At 45.7% G+C, this 16,876-nt stretch overlaps 1 protein-coding gene and 1 long non-coding RNA gene across 2 annotated transcripts in view; both read left to right on the forward strand.

Annotated features, from left to right (window-relative positions):
• The window catches only part of DLGAP4 (DLG associated protein 4), a 75,497-nt gene extending 61,027 nt beyond the window's left edge, over window positions 1–14,470 (forward strand). The window contains exons 7-12 of the mRNA XM_013961540.2: window positions 5,965–6,326; window positions 8,016–8,107; window positions 8,578–8,984; window positions 10,978–11,069; window positions 12,689–12,841; window positions 13,673–14,470. Coding sequence (XP_013816994.1) covers window positions 5,965–6,326; window positions 8,016–8,107; window positions 8,578–8,984; window positions 10,978–11,069; window positions 12,689–12,841; window positions 13,673–13,888 — 1,322 coding nt within the window. The 3' untranslated portion in view covers window positions 13,889–14,470. The remainder of the gene's footprint in view (window positions 1–5,964; window positions 6,327–8,015; window positions 8,108–8,577; window positions 8,985–10,977; window positions 11,070–12,688; window positions 12,842–13,672) is intronic.
• Window positions 14,471–14,519: 49 nt separating this feature from the next.
• LOC106499900 (uncharacterized) lies at window positions 14,520–16,172 on the forward strand. The gene is made up of 2 exons (XR_001295295.2): window positions 14,520–14,730; window positions 15,958–16,172. It is a non-coding gene; the product is annotated as an uncharacterized lncRNA (long non-coding RNA).
• Window positions 16,173–16,876: the final 704 nt, after the last annotated feature.

The following is a 16,876-nucleotide window of genomic DNA, read 5'->3' on the forward strand; positions in this document are numbered from 1 at the left end:
TAGTACTGTATTTAATTTTCTTTTATGACTCCTACACTTTAGTCTTTCAAGAAGCAATTGCCTGGTTCTCCGGAAGGAGAGGGAGAGAAGCACAGAGAATATGCCCAACAGGTTTGGGGGTCAGGAAGTCTCTCCAGCCTAAGACTCTGAAAATAACAGCTCTTCTGCAGGAGGCTGAGTCAGTGAATTTTGCCCAAGCTCCAGAAAGCAGTAGGTGAAGTCATGTGAAAGGTGCTGTTCTGAAATGTGTTGCTTTCTAAAAATATGCAAGGAAAGCTATAAAGTCAGTGCCCCCCCCCTCAAAGTCAATCATCCACAGCGCAATTGTGATTTCTAAGGACTTGCTTAAATAAGCCTTGGGAGCACAGCCACTGCAGGTCCTTTGAACAGGAAGAGCCTGCTGCAGAACTGGAAGCTTAAGCAATGCTTCCACATTCTCTTCAGCACCTTCTTGGAGCGTTGGCTGATGTTCACAAGCAAATTCAGCTGATGGTGCTGCATCTAAGGGACAAATAGCAGAATGAGATGACCCACTGATGGGCCATCAGGGGTGCTGCTTGCTTGGTTGTTCCAGTAGCACGTTGCACCTGCGAAAACATTGGGATGCTCTTAGCTTCTTTCAGTTGCTTGCCTCTTCCCGCAGATGCTAAAAAAAGCCTCTGAAATTTAATTCAGGTTTGTGTGTTGAGGGAGAAGGGCAGATTATGTTCTAGATGGGTTTACTCTGACTTTGGCTTTCTAAGCCCATTTTAGGTAAAGTGTGGTTTCTGGGTCTGCTGCACAATCAAAGTCCCTGTTTTATGGTCACAGAAGGCTTGAGAGGGGGTAATTTTTAATTGCACTAGTCTCTTAAGCATCCTCAGTTGTTCAAGGCTCCTGATCTTTTTGTGTTCCTCATCTGTATTAGTTGTTGGAGCCATAGCCTTGTTTTTATAGCTCATATAGTTCCCCACGCTTATGTTAAGGGAGGCACTCAGCTGCTGGTACTATGGGATTCCCTTTTAGCAAAATCCTTGTTGGCCTTCAGCTGAGCAGGATGTAATGAAGGGATTGCTGGGAACACGACAAGAGGGGAAGCTGCAACTTCCCCCTTTATAAGGCACCACAAACCATATTCTTACTGCCTGTTGGTAGGTGGAAGACTAAATCTGGAGTTTAGCTTTGTGACCCCAAACACCACTGATCTTCACTGAATGGCAGAGCTCAGAGGGTTGTGATCAGTGGTGCAGAGTCTAGTTGGAGGCCTGTAGCTAGTGGTGTCCCCCAGGGGTCAGGACTGGGTCCAGTCTTCTTCAACTTCTTCATCAATGACCTGGATGAAGGGAGAGAGTGCCTCCTCAGCAAGTTTGCTGATGATACCAAACTGGGAGGAGTGGCTGATACCCCAGAGGGCTGTGCTGCCATTCAGAGAGACGTGGACAGGCTGGAGAGGTGGGCAGAGAGGAACCTCATGAAGTTCAATAAAGGGAAGGTGCAGAGTCCTGCACCTGGGGAGGAATAACCCCATGCACCAGTACAGGCTGGGGGTTGACCTGCTGGACAGCAGCTCTGCAGAGAAGGACTTGGGAGTGCTGGTGGACGCCAGGTTGACCATGAGGCAGCAATGTGCCCTTGTAGCCAAGAAGGCCAATGGTAATCTGGGCTGCATTAGGAAGAGCATTGCCAGCAGGTCAAGGGAGGTGATCCTCCTCCTCTGCTCAGCCCTGGTGAGGCCACACCAGGAGTCCTGTGTCCAGGTCTGGGCTCCCCAATGCAAGAGAGACATGGAACTACCGGAGCAAGTCCAGTGGAGGGCTATGAAGATGATTAGGGGACTGGAGCCTCTCTCCTATGAGGAAAGGCTGAGAGAGCTGGGCCTGTTTAGCCTGCAGAAGAGAAGACTGAGAGGTGGTCTTGTCAATGTATACAAATATCTGAAGGGAGGGTGTAAAGAGGATGGAGCCAGACTCTTTTCAGTGGTGCCCAGTGACAGGACAAGAGACAATGGGCACAAACTGAAACACAGGAAGTTCCATCTGAATATGAGGAAAAACTTCTTCACTGTGAGGGTGAGAGAGCACTGGAACAGGTTGCCCAGAGAGGTGGTGGAGTCTCCTTCTCTGGAGATATTCAAAACCTGCTTGGATGTGGTCCTGAGCAACGTGCTGTAGGTGACCGTGCTTGAGCAGGGGTTTTGGAGTAGATGGTCTCCAGAGGTCCCTTCCAACTTCAACCATTCTGCGATTCCCCAGGAAATTCTGCTGCCTTTTCCTGTCTGTGCTGAAATGGTGACTGCTTAAGCAGAACTCTGCTGCCCTTCTCTTGTTTTGCCTAGATGCAGTGCTTGATATCAGGAGAGCAGTTGATTTACTTTGCTAATTACAGTACAGCACTGTGGGTATAAACAGCAGCTGGGAAGCCTGAGCTATGCTGCTTGTAAACACGCCAGCAGAGGTGAAACACAAACTCTTCCTGTTCATGCTGCCGCAACCTGGACAATGTCATAGAGGCTCATTGTTGGCGTGGCAGGAGACATCACAGCAGATCCTGGCACATCTGGCACTCCAGGGCTGTGCACTACTACATGGGAAAGACCAGAGGCCATGCAAGAGAGTAAAAAAGGGTATTTAATCAGAGGGTCATACAAATGGGCTCTCTCCACCCACCCATTTGGGTGGGTGGCTTGTGCTTGTCCTCGATAAGAGCCAGCATAGCCTCCTGGTACAGTAATGTTTGGCAGGATGAATTTCCTGCTTTCTGGTAGTGTGGCCATAGCTTATGAAGGGGTACTTCTGCTATTGCTTAGCTCAAGTTGCTCCTACACACCTCTGTTAGTATGAGCTGTGCAGACAAGGTTTCAGACATGGCCCAGGAACTGACATGACTGTTTAAGTTGCTGCTCTTCTGTTGGCAGCACTGACAAAATGATCGTGTGAGCACTTCTCATCCTTGTCTGTGGAGTGCTCAATGGCTTCCTTCTCTCTTGCCATTGTAGCTAGCTGGACTCTGACCTGCTGGAGCTCCAGCAGTGTCCACCAGCTCTGCTGTGCTGCTCCGCTCCAGCAGGCAGCTGTGAGTGCTGAGAAGCAAAACACTTGGATTGCTCTTGTGCTTTCTCCAGTGTGTGTCTGGGGTTGAAATCTTCTTTTTCCTTCCGATTGCCAGAGTAGCCTTCAGAGGTGTTTTCTGGACAAGTAGGTGTCCATGGCAGTTGAGTTATTTCAGCACGCACCAAGAGAGGTTATTTAGCAGTAGAACCTGGTGGGGGAAGAGGAGGGCTCTGTTAAGGGTCAAAACTGTTTTAGCTGTACTTGCATGAGGAATGCTTTACCAGTATAGCAGACTATGTTCTGTGACTGGGTAGGTGTAGCCCAGGCTCCTGCTGGAAGGGCAGGACAGGCAAAACATCTGTAACAAGCTTTACTCTGGCCGCATCTATGCTACACCTAGGGAAGCTTTGGGGAATGTCCAGCGGGGAACCTGGGCAGTCACACAGTAACCGTGTTGCTTTAGCAGTTCCCTGCCTTATGCTGTGTTGGCAGTTTGTGCAGTTGCATGATGAACCAGATGCTGTAAAGCAGCTTTGGGTACAGGTTAACTCTGTGGTGCAGTTCAGCATGTGGTTGTGCAAATGCTTTTGCCAAAGAAGGGTCAGGGACCGTGTAATCTGGTACCACTGCCAGAAGCAGCGCTCTGATGATCATCTTGAATTACTTAGAGGAGCAAGACAGTTCTGAGCTGGTGCTGCTCCAGTGTCTGCAGCAAAGGCTGCTGGCCTGAATGCATGAGGTTCCACTCCGCAAAGAAAAGGGAATGATTTGGGACTGACCAGTAGGAAGTAAAATGCTGGTGGCCTTTTAGTCATCCATTAGTGGTGAGCTTCCAGTACCACTTGCATTCTAGTTACATGATTGAATAACATATTGGCTGAATAGCTATGTTTGGGCATGTAAACGTGACAACCTGGAGCACTTGCATCTGACCTTTTAGGAAATTATGGTGGATGGTTTTTACATTGCATAATGTGCTCCTGTCCCGGCTGGACATCCAGCAGTTGTGGGCTCAGACTGGCCTAAGCAGTTTACTCTGTTTTTGGCAGCACCATGAATACCATCAGGAACTGATCAAGCTGAAAAATAACACAGTCCCCAAACAAAGTAGCTTGTCCTGGTTATTTTTCAGCTAGGCAGTTCCCCATTGCAAGTCGATCTTGCGGTCATGCAGAGCATGCAGCAGTAGGTGGCATAAGGGCTGGGATGAGTGGTCAGGGATTGCGCCTGCTCCTGTGACAGTCATGACACTGCTCAGTTTGTGCTGGACTTAGTATATTGTGGGGCAGGAGGTAACTGGTATTACTCTTGTGCCTTTCTGAGATCCTGCCCAGATCCATACTGTGAAAGGCAGTCTGGTTAACAGCCTAAACATAGGTTCAGTAGTTTCTGTTTAAGTGACTTAGTCCTGTGTTAGCAGCTCTTCATGTTCCTTCATCTTTCAGTACCTAGTCACAGCACATTGGTTATGGATACAAATTCCATGGGAGTGTTTTTTGCCTCTCACACTGCCTCTTTCCCATCTGTCCTCTCCCTTTTGACATGGACTTAGCTATGCTAGCAAAAGGCCTGGTCCTTCTTACCTGTCTTGGGGCAATTGATCTTCATATCTAAAAAGGAAAGGTTCAATCAAGGTTTAATTCCAGCAAAAGTGTGCTGACACTTGTACTGCTCATGCCTTAATACCTGTGCCATTAAAGTTGGGGCTTGTGGCTTTACCCAGGTAGGAGAAAAAAATCTCTTCCTAGTGAGGGTGGTCAAACACTGGGATATGGGTCCAGAGAGGTGGTGGGGTCTCCATCCTCAGATCCTTGGAGCTCAACTGGATAAAGCCCTGAGCAATCTGATCTAAGTTGCTTTGGGCTGTGGTAAGATGAGGTGATCTCCAGAGGTCCCTTCCAACGTCTGGTGTTCTAGGATTTTGTGCTTCTATTCTAGTGGGTCCTGGAAGGCACAAGTGTGTATCTCATGTGGTCTGTTCAAAGATCACAGTTTTGTCATGATGTGATCTGTTCAGGCAACAGTTTTGGTAGAGTGGGATTTTTTAGGTGTTTCTAGTAACTGTCCTTGTGACAAGATTGGAACTCTGTTTCCTGGCTGGGTGTTGCAGTTAGATTTGGACTGTTTGGGACTGAAATCCTAGGGATGATGTTCATGGCCCTTTTCAGACCCACCGCATCCCACAAGCTCACCTACCTGACTAATCCTGTCTTCTGAGTAGAGATACATGTGGACGGAGGTGCTAGATACAGTGTGTTTCCTGCTTCCTGAGTCAAAATTGCAAGAGACTTTGCCATTCAGGCAAAAGAATTTGCCATTGCCTGTGAAGGTGCCTAGGCACTCGGCAAGACTGTTGCAGTGCTTCTCGGCATCTCTGGGCATATAAGTGGAAATGTGGCAGCTAGATTCTTAAAGTACTTCAGACATACATTCCTAACATCAGTGTCTAACAGTTTTTATGGCTTCTTTCCATTTTTGTAGGAAAAAACACCAGCCTGGTCCAGACACTGAAACTTGTCAACTGATGGGAACAAAGAGCTGAGATACTCGGCTGTCCTAGGACCCTAAAACATAGTCTTTAACCAGAGTTCCCCCCACCTGGAGACTTGCACCTGCCAAATCTTGTAGCATTCTTGGGAGGCTTTTCTATATCTCCTTTCCATTTCCAACCTTTCACACATCAAAGCATTTCTTTTGACTTTTGTTGCAAGCTAGCTCTGGCTCTGCCTTCCGCTTCCCCTTATGCTTTGATTTGGGTTATCCAGTGCGAGCTGCTGGCTGTAGACTGTTTCTGTATTTCTGCCTCAAGCTTCTGCTTGGAGGGTGTCTCTTGAATGTTGTAACTGACCTGCTTTTTCTTTCTCTTTTACTGTGTCTGTCACTCTCTCCAATCTGTCTCTTGCATTCTCCGTTCTTCCCACCTCCATTACTGCAGGTTCATCATGCCTAGTGGCATATAAAAAGACTCCACCTCCTGTCCCACCTCGGACCACATCAAAGCCGTTCATCTCTGTCACTGTGCAGAGCAGCACTGAATCGGCACAAGACACCTACCTGGATAGCCAGGACCACAAGAGCGAGGTGACCAGCCAGTCAGGACTGAGCAATTCTTCAGACAGCTTGGACAGTACCAGGACACCCAGCGTGACAAGAGGCAGTGTTGTGGCTCCAGCTAGAGAGACTCCAGAATTACCCCAGAAAAATGCAACTTTGAAAAGTGACAAAGGGACTCTGACTAGTGAAGAGCCTAAAGTGGAGAACATCCCCAAAAGAAAGCTGTCGTCTATAGGAATACAAGTATGGAATAGTTTGTTCTCCTTTATGTTCTAAGGAATGTCCTTAACCCATCAATTTAGTGTGTGCATTGTGTGTAGCCAAATGTGCATCTGAACCCACCCAAAATACCAAAAGAAATTAAATGGCTTGTAGAACCAACTTACCATGTACCCAGAGGTGAAATGCAGCAAAATGTTCTTATAACAGACAAGAAAGGAATAAGTTATTTTAGAACAAAATTAAAAAGTATTTCATAACACAGTTGGAAACCTGTTAACTGGGTGAACCTCTTTCTTTAAAGAGGCTTTTTGCTGCAGATATTCATGTGCTGATACTGTGGTCTTTACTATGTATTATTTAAAGTCAACTTGCTCCTTGTACATCATGGTTCTAGGGGCAATTTTCTTCTGAGGCAGACCCTTCTACTTAAGATCTATATGTATTTAGGGTGTATGTAGTGTGAAATGGCTTACAAGGCTGTAGACAGGAAGGAGTGCTACCACGGTGTCCACCATTCCCCTGTGTTGGCTGTCTGTGCCAACAGGTTGCTGCTTTTCTTGCTGGAAGTTTTTAACTCTGCAAATCAATGCAAAAGAGCTGTTGATTATGCACTCAAATGAGAGGCAGTTGGAATAGAGTAAATACTTGCTTTATTTGGCAAACTTTTTAAGTCATCTGCAATTGTCCCTCTTGTGTGGACAGATTTCTCAGATACTAACTACTGTAAGCATCAGTTCTGTCCCAAAGTACTCATTCAATGCTGCAGGTTACAACCTGCAAATAGGAACTTCAGCACTTTGGCAAGCCTGAATGCAGAATCTGTGCTTTGTGGCCACCATGTGTGTGCACTGATGCAGTGCTGTCAGACACCCTTTCAGCTGTTGTCCCTGTTCTCATAACTTTCACCCTTAGGCTTGTACACTTCAAGCTGGGGTCAGTCTGTAGTCTCCCATCTTGTCTGTAATTGAGTGTAGTGAGTGTTGTATGTGCTGGGAGCTCTGCCAGCACTCATTGTCTGTCCTTGATGATGATAAAGCTCTGTATTAAGTTCTCCTTGGCTTTGCAGCAAGGCTAGCTGGCCAGTTAGATACATGTTACAGTGAAGTCTTCTCTGCACAACTAGTGGAATACAACACATACTGAATGGCAGGCAAGAGAACTCTTATTACAGAGGTGACTAACTTGGCCTCTTCCTTCCCCCCCCCCTTTTTTTCCCCAAGACTGTTCCTAAGCCATCTGCCTCACTGCCTGGATTTCCTTCCTAAAACCTCTTAACCCTCTTATCTAGGGCTATGGAAGGTGTCAGTCCCTGAGAGAAAGGAGACTGGGCTTTGTCTGTCTATCTTAATCAGATTGCTGCCCTCTCTTGAAGCTCTTAGCCTTTGCCTGTGTTGTATGCCACACACAGCTGCTCCCTCAGGAATACACAGCCCTTCCCAGCATGTTGCTGCCATGCAAACAGTGGCAGGTGGCAGAGCCTGATAGTCTTCAGAGCAGATGCCTGGCAGGAGCCAGGCCAAATACAGTTCTGATGCACACGTAGAGGCTGACTTGAGCAGTAGCCTTGTGCCTCTCCTAAAACTGCCCTTCAGTTGGCATGTAGCGTCAGCATGCTGTGTGTCTGTGCAGTGCTCCTCCTGGTCGACTAATGTGAATTCCAGCAGCAAGTTCTTGTGTATGTTTTTGTCTGTATTTTTTTTGTTTAATAAGGTTGACTGCCTTCAGCCAGTGGCAAAAGAGGAGCCTCCTCCGCCAGCCACCAAATTCCAGTCCATCGGGGTACAGGTAGAGGACGAGTGGCGGTAAGTGAAAGACGCAGGCTTTTGTAATTCTTACTCCTTTCTTTTGAACTGCGCTTCCCACACTTAGACCTTCTTCTCCCCATCTTTGTTTCAATACGAATGGTGTCGAATGGGGGGGGGTCTATTGAGTGCTCTTTCTCCACAGCACGTACCTACTGCAAAAAGTACTTGTTCTGTAAACAGCCAAATCAATGGGAGTTTGAAGCTTTTAAAAATAATAAAAAAGGAGAGTCCAAGATGTAATTATAGATGTGCGTCAGTCCTCTTGTCTGAATGGCCTATTGCAGTAAGCAGGCAACCTTATAATTTTGTCTGTCTGAATGTGTGGTGTGTGTGTTTGTGTGTGAGGAGGGGGAGGTTGTGGGGATGAGGCTCAGCTGCAGATATCATAAACAAATGCATTTTATTGTAACATGTGAAGCCAACCAGGTTGAGTTTTGCCATCTGATGTTTGCTTTTGCTCTCTCTAGAAACAGCCACTCTCGCAGCATGTCCTCCAAACAGGATACAGACTCTGACACACAAGAACCTAATAACTCTAGCTGTAAATCATCTGAGAGAAGCCTTGTTGAGTGCCCCCAACACAACTCTGTTAGTGTTGATGCCAGTACCAGGCAACCAGCCAAACCCTCACAGATTAAGAGAAACCTCTCCTATGGAGATAACAGTGACCCAGCCCTGGAGCCTTCTTCTCTCCCTCCTCCTGACCCTTGGCTTGAGACTTCTTCCACCTCACCATCAGAACCCACACAGCCAGGAGCCTGCCGGCGGGATGGGTACTGGTTTCTGAAGCTGCTGCAGGCAGAAACAGAGCGGTTAGAAGGGTGGTGCCGTCAGATGGACCAGGAGACCAAAGAGAACAATCTCTCTGAAGAAGGTAGGTGTTGCTAACTTCCGGACACCAAGCTGGAGCAGCCTAGCAGCTCCTCCTTTAAGAAAGAGTTGCAGCTGAATACTGGGATCAGCTTTCTGCAGTTAAACTGCTAGTAGCCTGCAGGGTAGGATAGAACAGGGAGGTGAGTATGCAGCAAGGAACAATTTATCCTTGAAAAGGACAGAAAGGGAGAGAAGGCATAGAGCATGTCCCCAGCTTTTTCTTGCAGATGGAGTAGGAAATAATACCACGATGCAGCAGGGAAGTCTTTAGGGGATGATGGCAGTTTCTGACCAGTCAAGACATCTAAACACTTGAATAGATTGCTTTTAGGGAGGCAATGGGATCTTTCTTCCTGCCTGTCCTGTTTTGTTCAAGCTGGCTTATGAAAGTCTATTTATCAGTGAGGCAGAGAGAACTACAACTTCTGAACCTGTTTGATCTGTTGAATCTGTGGACTTGTCCTCACAGCAAAGAGGCTGCTTCATATAGGCAACCTTCATTTAATTTATGCTAAATGCACCAAAAATACATGCATGGTGAACACAAGGCCATCTAATTGCATAGGGTTCAGTCCCTGGGATGGCTTGTTCTTATATTTTCAAATGAGTAAACAAAACTCTGCTGCTTGTGGTGAAGAGAGTGCATATGGTGCACAGAGTGAAAACTTAGGTACTCAGTTGCAAAGGGCATGATCTTTATTTTGGGCCTGTTTGATCTTTGTTAATAAGGTGAAATGATGACGAGACCCAGCTGTAGCTCACTCTTATTGCTGGGAGGTGGGGGCAGCTAATCGCAAACCCTATTGCACTAAGATGCTGTACTGGCTGCAAAGTTGGAGAGGCAGTGCCAGGGCTCTGCCTGCTTCGGTACATGGGATATAGCAGGTTGTCCTTGTTCTGCCTGTGGCCAGAGTGCTCTCTTGCAGCCTTGTACACTGGGACTACCGCAGTGTTATCTGTAGCATTAAGAGCAATCTCCTAGTAAGTTATGTAACAAGAATTTAGAGGGTATGGAGAAAGCCTGGCTTACCCTTGCCAAATGTAGACCTTCAGACATTCTAAATTGATTCAGTAGATGCAGCAGCAGGCCAGGGAGGGAGAGGGGCATCAGTTCATCTCTGTTCATGGAGCATTTGCATCCATCATGGGTCTCCCAGTGCCCTTTTGGAAGGGAAAGTCTCATACAGTGTTGTTTTCCATTAATGAGTAGAGGAATATAACCATATCCAGAGGCTCCTTGGAGATCCCACTGAGAACAGCATCAAGTCCTGGATTTTAAAAATGTCATGATTGAAAGCCATAGCCTGTTGATACTTGAAATTCTTCTGGTAAATGAAGGTTGGAGTTTGATCTCCTGCCTTTGCCACCTTTACCTCATATGCGAGTGGAAGAGCAGGTTATGATCTGTGAGCATGTGCCTGTAGATCAGGTCACTGAAGTTGTGCTGGTGGATCATTTGATAGTATCTTAAATGGCCTTCAGCCTTTCTTCAGGCTCTAATGTAATGATCTCAGTGCAGTTGGTCTGCTTTTGGGCTGCCCTAGAAGGAGCAATAGTAGATGGCAGAGAAAGCTACTGACTGCAGTTTGAATAGAGCTTCTTTCCCTGGCAGCAGTTAGTTCTGTGGGGATCTCTGAAACTCCTTTCCTAATGAAACAGAGGAAGGAAGGTGTTTAAAAGCTCTCCAAGAATTCCTCAACTTGGCACTTCCTCAGCCAACTTTCTTCCAAACAGAAAATATTATCTGCCACCCAAAATGGTCTCAGCTATCCTGGTGATTGGTGGCAGAAGAATAAGGGGAAATCATTATACTGAGACAAGGGAGCAGCTCAGTATTTATCATAGTAGGCTATCATCGGTGTGACCGTCCTAAAACAAAGAGTGAAAAGGACAATTTTAATCACAGAACAAATGTAATCCCAATTAAACAATTGTTAGGAGGTATCTTGCTGCATTTAACAATCTGTTTAACCAAGACTTTTTTCTTCCCATAGTCTTAGGAAAAGTCCTCAGTGCAGTGGGCAGTGCACAGTTACTAATGTCACAGAAGTTCCAGCAATTCCATGGACTCTGTGAACAAAACTTGGTGAGTCCAGATCTTTCTCCTGATTTGGGGGAGGGGGCTGTATTTGTCTAAACAGCACTGCAGGAATATAAGTGGCTATTAACAGGCTACTGTCAGTGCAACAGTGCTGTACAGCAAAGCCAAAGCAGCTGTGTCCTGCAACCTGACAATCATGCCATGATGGATGAAAGCTGTTTTTAAACAGCAGCTGGGCAGTGGGAGGCTGACATCTTCAATGTCTATTCTGAACGTGCAATTTTTAGGCTGTCATTTGCTCAGGGATGAGTGTTTACAATTCCTTCTGGTGCTCATGTGAGCACAGGGGAATTTCCCTTGAACTGCTGATCAGGGCATGCTAAATACACTGTCTGAGACTCTTTGAGTCTGAATTCTCACCTAGCCATACTGCTGTGTGTCCTGGAAACAACCTCTTTATTCTCTACTCCTAAAGGGCTTTTCGAGCTGAATCACAGAGGTTTTCCCAAATAGGAAGGTGTTTGAAAAGCCTACAGTTCCTCTCTAAACATGCTTGCTTTGCATGTGGATTATGTAGATGGCTTAATCATCTCCACAGGACTGTCCCTGGATGATTGTAAAGCACTGCTTGAATTTGATTTCTTCAAATGTAATGCAAGGGTTTGCCCTTGCTGAGAACAAAATGGGGCTAGCTTGGGGATAGATGGGGGTCTGTGTGGAGTTTTGCAGGGAGAACAGGAGGCAGGTTCAAGTTTTACCATGTTATGGATTCACTAACTTCCTCAGAGGTGAATTCCCCTTTGCTTGAAAGAAACTTAGAGAAACTCAGGAAGAAGAGGAAGGGGTGAAGTGCTGAACATCTGCTTGCTGATCTCTGGCTGATCATAGCTGAGAAATTAGCAGCAACAAAAGTATCAGCCAGGCTTTTAAAGCTCTGTGTTGAGGTCTTCCTTTGACAGTTTGTGTGCCAACTTACCTCTGATCCCTTGTTTCTCTGAGACAATCCAGGGCTATGATGGCAGTTCAGATGCCTCAGAATTGGGGAAATTCTGTTCTTATTTGGCGGAAATTTACTTTAGTACTTAATTTTTCAACCTAATTTGAAAATTAATGATACACTTCCACATTGTTTTGCCAGGGAATGTAGCAAAATCACTTTGCTTGTGACAAGCTATATTTCTGTACAGTGGCACATGCAAGTTCTCCAAGTGTTACTAGCTGTGAGGCACATTGTGTGCTGTCCAGCTCCTGTTCCATTATTACTCTGCCTGAAATCAGGATATCTAAACAAGAAACTAAGTGTTTTAACTCTGAAGTGTGTTCTAGGGGCCTTCACTTGGATGCTGCTGTGGGATTAGTACTAGCCAGGGAAGCCTTTGAAATAATGGAGCTATTGCTTTCTGCTATCAGGGTGCCTTTTCAGGATTCTTCTTCGGACTCCTGTGAGAAAAATACCATCCAGATCTTTAGACAAAAAAGCATTTGGCTGTAAATAATGGCCTTGTCTGTGTGCATTTAAGGCTGATGTCTTCTATGGGATTTGAAGTTTTAGTTATCAGGAGGGATAGAATTACAGAAGGTGAATTTGTAAACTGCCCAGACTGCTGTAGTTGGCAGAGAGGGTATATTCTCTAATAAACCTTTTTTAATGCTTTTCCATGTAGAACCCTAATGCCAATCCCAGACCCACAGCTCAGGACCTAGCTGGGTTTTGGGATCTCCTGCAGTTGTCCATTGAAGACATCAGCATGAAATTTGATGAGCTGTACCACCTGAAAGCTAACAGCTGGCAATTGGCAGAGACACCGGAGAGAAAGGTGAGTGTGGGGCAGTTTAGAGTGGCCAGAACACCTCACAAATGTTTGGGGTATCAGAGGTCTTTCTCTTATTTCTATCTGCAAACAGAAAAATCTGTAAAATCTCTACCGTCTCCCACTTGTGCCATGTAATCCCTCTATAATGTAACTGCCCTTCCTGATGCTTTTAACACTTGGTCAGGTAAGCAACTGCAATGTCCATCAGCCATCCTCCCTGTGCATGTAGGCACAATTTGCAATGCATTAAGAACATTCCTCTTGAGTAATAATGGAAACAATTTTGTACAAGGGGAAAAAGTGTTATGATGGGGAGAAGACTGGAGAGATGAGTAGTATACTGTTGGAGCAGTAATACAGAGGCCTCTAGTGTTAAGCACTACATAAATAGGTTGTAACTGATCTGTCCTGAGTAGTGTAAAACATCTCCTGGAACCTTTTGAAAATGCAGGGTGGGCTGCATTCATAGGCCAGGCTTTATGACCAGACTTTTGGGAGGAAAGTACTATGACTGGGCATATATTAAAATTTTGCAGTTCCAGCATGAAGTCCAGTCTAAGCTCTGATCCACAGCTGGGCCACAGAAGTAGGCTGTAAACCCCAGTCCACTTAACAAAAGGCCTCTGTACCACTAAATGCACGGTGATCTACTTCTAGAAATTAGAAAACTGATTGTATGAGTGTCTTGCATGAACTGCTTCTGCTTCTTTCACCTGTTACTCATAGTCCTGTTGCTTAGTGTCACAGACTATAAGAGTCCCCACTGTAGAGAGCAACCTTCTGTATGTGCATTTTTATTTTATATTTGGGGTTTTCCTTACTGTCTCCCTAAAGGAAGAGAAGAAACCACCCCCTCCAGTGCCAAAGAAGCCAGCCAAGTCCAAAACCCAACTGAACCGGGACAAAGCCTCCGATTCAGACAAGCAACGCCAGGAAGCTCGCAAGCGTCTCATGGCAGCCAAGCGGGCTGCCTCTGTCCGGCAGAACTCAGCCACAGAGAGTGCAGACAGCATCGAGATCTACGTTCCCGAGGCACAGACCCGCCTTTGAGCAGAGAGGCAGAAGAAGGAACCGTGTGGTTTTTATAAGTCATTAAAAAGGAAAAAAGGTTCTCTCTAAACTAGTGTGATTTATTCAGTCTAGAGACAATGAGCCATCCTTGAAAAGGGCTCCTGAGTTGGCTTTTTTCTCTCAGCTTTAAGTAATGAAGATTTTAGAAAAAAAAAAAAACAAAAACAAAAAAAGAAAATTCCCCTCTTTTCTCTCACTGGCTGTGGTGTTGCTGAATGGACTGAACAGACTCCTGGAAAGTCCAGCTCCTCAACTTGGAACTTCAGTCTTTTTACTTGTTCTATCTAATGAGAATTATTAGCTTGTTTACAAGAAGAGGACAACAAAACATGAAGCCTTGAGCACTTGCCATGCTGTGTTCTTCTTCCTCCTCACCTTTGTTCTTCCTTCTCATCCTTTAATTTTTCCTCCTTCTGCTCACTTCCTCACCTTTTGCATGGCTTCGTTTACTGTGTTAGAAATAACCTCTCTTCCACAGAGCTCCTGAAGAGAACACCTATTCAGTGTGTACTACTGTTGCACTCTGCTAGCAAGCAGCCTTTCTTGATTTTTTTTTTTTTTTCTTTTGATGGGGATGGTGGGTGGGGGGAGGATGGGTGGGCAGGGACAGAGTGTGGTGGGGTTGTGTTCCTCTATTTTATTGAAGTGAGAAGATGACAGGATCTGTAGAATGTAATGCAGAGGTGTTGAAATGCAGCCCAGAAAACAAACGTGCAATAAGCTGGCAAAGGGGAAGAGGCAGTGTTTGGTCAGCTGATCCCAAGAGGAAAAATGTACCCTACTCCAGGCACAGGAGGGGAGCTGGAAGGACCACAGAGAAAGTATGGGCATGAGCCACACACTTTGCTTTCATTTTTCTCCCCTTCCCTTAATTATTTTCCTTGAATTGCTTGTTGAGAAAGAAGCTGCTACACTGGGGGACCTGTTTCAAAGTGGGCTGGGGCAGGGGAGGGGTGGGGAGTGTAATGGTATTACAGGGTGGGAGGACTGGGTTTTGTACAAAGAGGAAGGTAAGGGTGGCTAATGTTAGGCTGCCTGCCTGTATGTATGTGTACATATGCACATATACACTTAGTACCTGTACATTTAATTCATACACACGTATACATGCCCATACACACAGTGCAGATGGTGTAGTAAAAGCACCTTGGTGAGAATGGGCATATGTATAGCATATATTTTTACATGTACTATATCTAGATGTGTGTAAAAGTGTGTGTAAAAATATATACCCTGTGTGTAATCAGATGACTATTTTTTCCTTATCTCCCTGCTCTTTGGGTAGAGGAAGGATTGCTAAATATTTTTTAGCCCATTTTCCCCTTTATAGGCCTCCTTTTCAGTCTGGTTTCTTGAAGCCAGATCTGCTGCCACTGAATTCTTTGCTGCCCCCTCAAAATAAGCATTTGGCCCCATGCTGAGTGATCTCACTGGGAATTTTTTTTTCATTCATTTGCTTGAACAAGTTGGGAGATCTTGTGCTGCCCTCCTGGGGTTGGGGGAGGAATCCCAAAGAAGTTTCAACCAGGGTGTTGGTGATTCAGAAGGCAAAAAAATAAATAAAAGTAAAACTCTGAATGATGTCTGAGTGAACATTGTATATTGTCTGTGCATATGTGCTATTAGAGACTTCTGCCCACCTACCATAAATCTTGTAACATGAAATTAGATCCTGTCAAAGCTTGGCCACAAATAATGTGACTCAAATTCAGCATTGGTCTTAATCTTTGGGTAGAGATACTGACTTGCTGGGTTGCACTGTATGGTTTTGGGGGGTTTGTAAGGCTTTTGCAGTTTTAGAGATCTCTAGTGCTTAAATTGGGAACACAGTGGAAATGTGAATTAATTTTTACTTATGCTTCCAAAAGTAGCCAGACTGCCAGGTGACTGGCCCAGAAAATTGCTTTTCCTGAGCTGGTAGTCTGCGGGCAGTAGCCCATCTTCTGAGTTGTCAAATGATCTGCTCTGATCCCAGGGGCAGAGGTCATTTTTCCTGCTGTTCATCATCCTAGGTGAGTTGCACTGAGAGCTTGTGGTGTATTTTCCAGGGTCTAGCCAGGATGGGTGAAGCAGGATGTCAATGCTGACTGTGCTGCATAGCTAATCTCTTGAGCAAGCCTGGATATCTGGAAGCAAGTGTGTGTGTGTCTGCCTGACTTCCATTCTGTTTCCTTGCCACCTTGGAGGACCAGAACTTACAGCAGCAAGGACAGCTGGCTGACTTACCATTTAAAAAAAAATAAATAAACAAATACAGTCTCAATTCATAGCTGTCTGCAGTTTTTCCTCCCTCGGTATGCTTGTTTGGTTTTGATGGGCTTCTTCCCAACTCTAGGGCAAACTGAAAACTAATTCTTAAAGTGGTGTCTATGGTTAATGGTTGGAGGTTGAAGCAAGATTGCTGGTGTTCTGGAGGGACATGCAGTGTGCTCCAACTGCATGGCTGTTGTGGGTTGGCAGTGCTATTTCCTAGATAAGCCAGTTCACCTGTTGCTCTGGCACACTTTGGTGCCCTGGGAGCCCCCTGCCATCCAGAGATGGGGCTGTGTGTGCAGCTTGGATCCTGCCCCTGCTTAGGGTGACAAAGCAACTGCTGCCCCCAGCTCCAGGCTGGTGGTGCACTGTTGGCTTTTGGTGATGTGTCAGCTTGCAGAGAGGTGCACATTTCCCTCACCTGCTCTTGAGTCTTGGCAATAGGCAGAAAGGAAATGTCTCTAGATGGCTGAAGGAGAGAATATGAACTTCATACTTCAAGCTTTGTGCTTATCTAAAGCCTGGGGTCCACCTGACCTTGATGTTGTGGGCACCAGAATTACTGTCCCATTAGTGCAGCTGTGTGTGGGGGGGAAATGAGATCATGTGTTCCTCATCTGATTAAACCTGCTGATCCATTTGGTTTTCAGTGGTTGAAAAAGATGTTTTAAGAATGTTGCTGTGATTAAAAGGACTGAAGTACACTAAATGTGT

Source organism: Apteryx mantelli, chromosome 18 (assembly GCF_036417845.1).
Source record: "Apteryx mantelli isolate bAptMan1 chromosome 18, bAptMan1.hap1, whole genome shotgun sequence".
Taxonomy (NCBI): Eukaryota; Metazoa; Chordata; class Aves; order Apterygiformes; family Apterygidae; genus Apteryx; species Apteryx mantelli.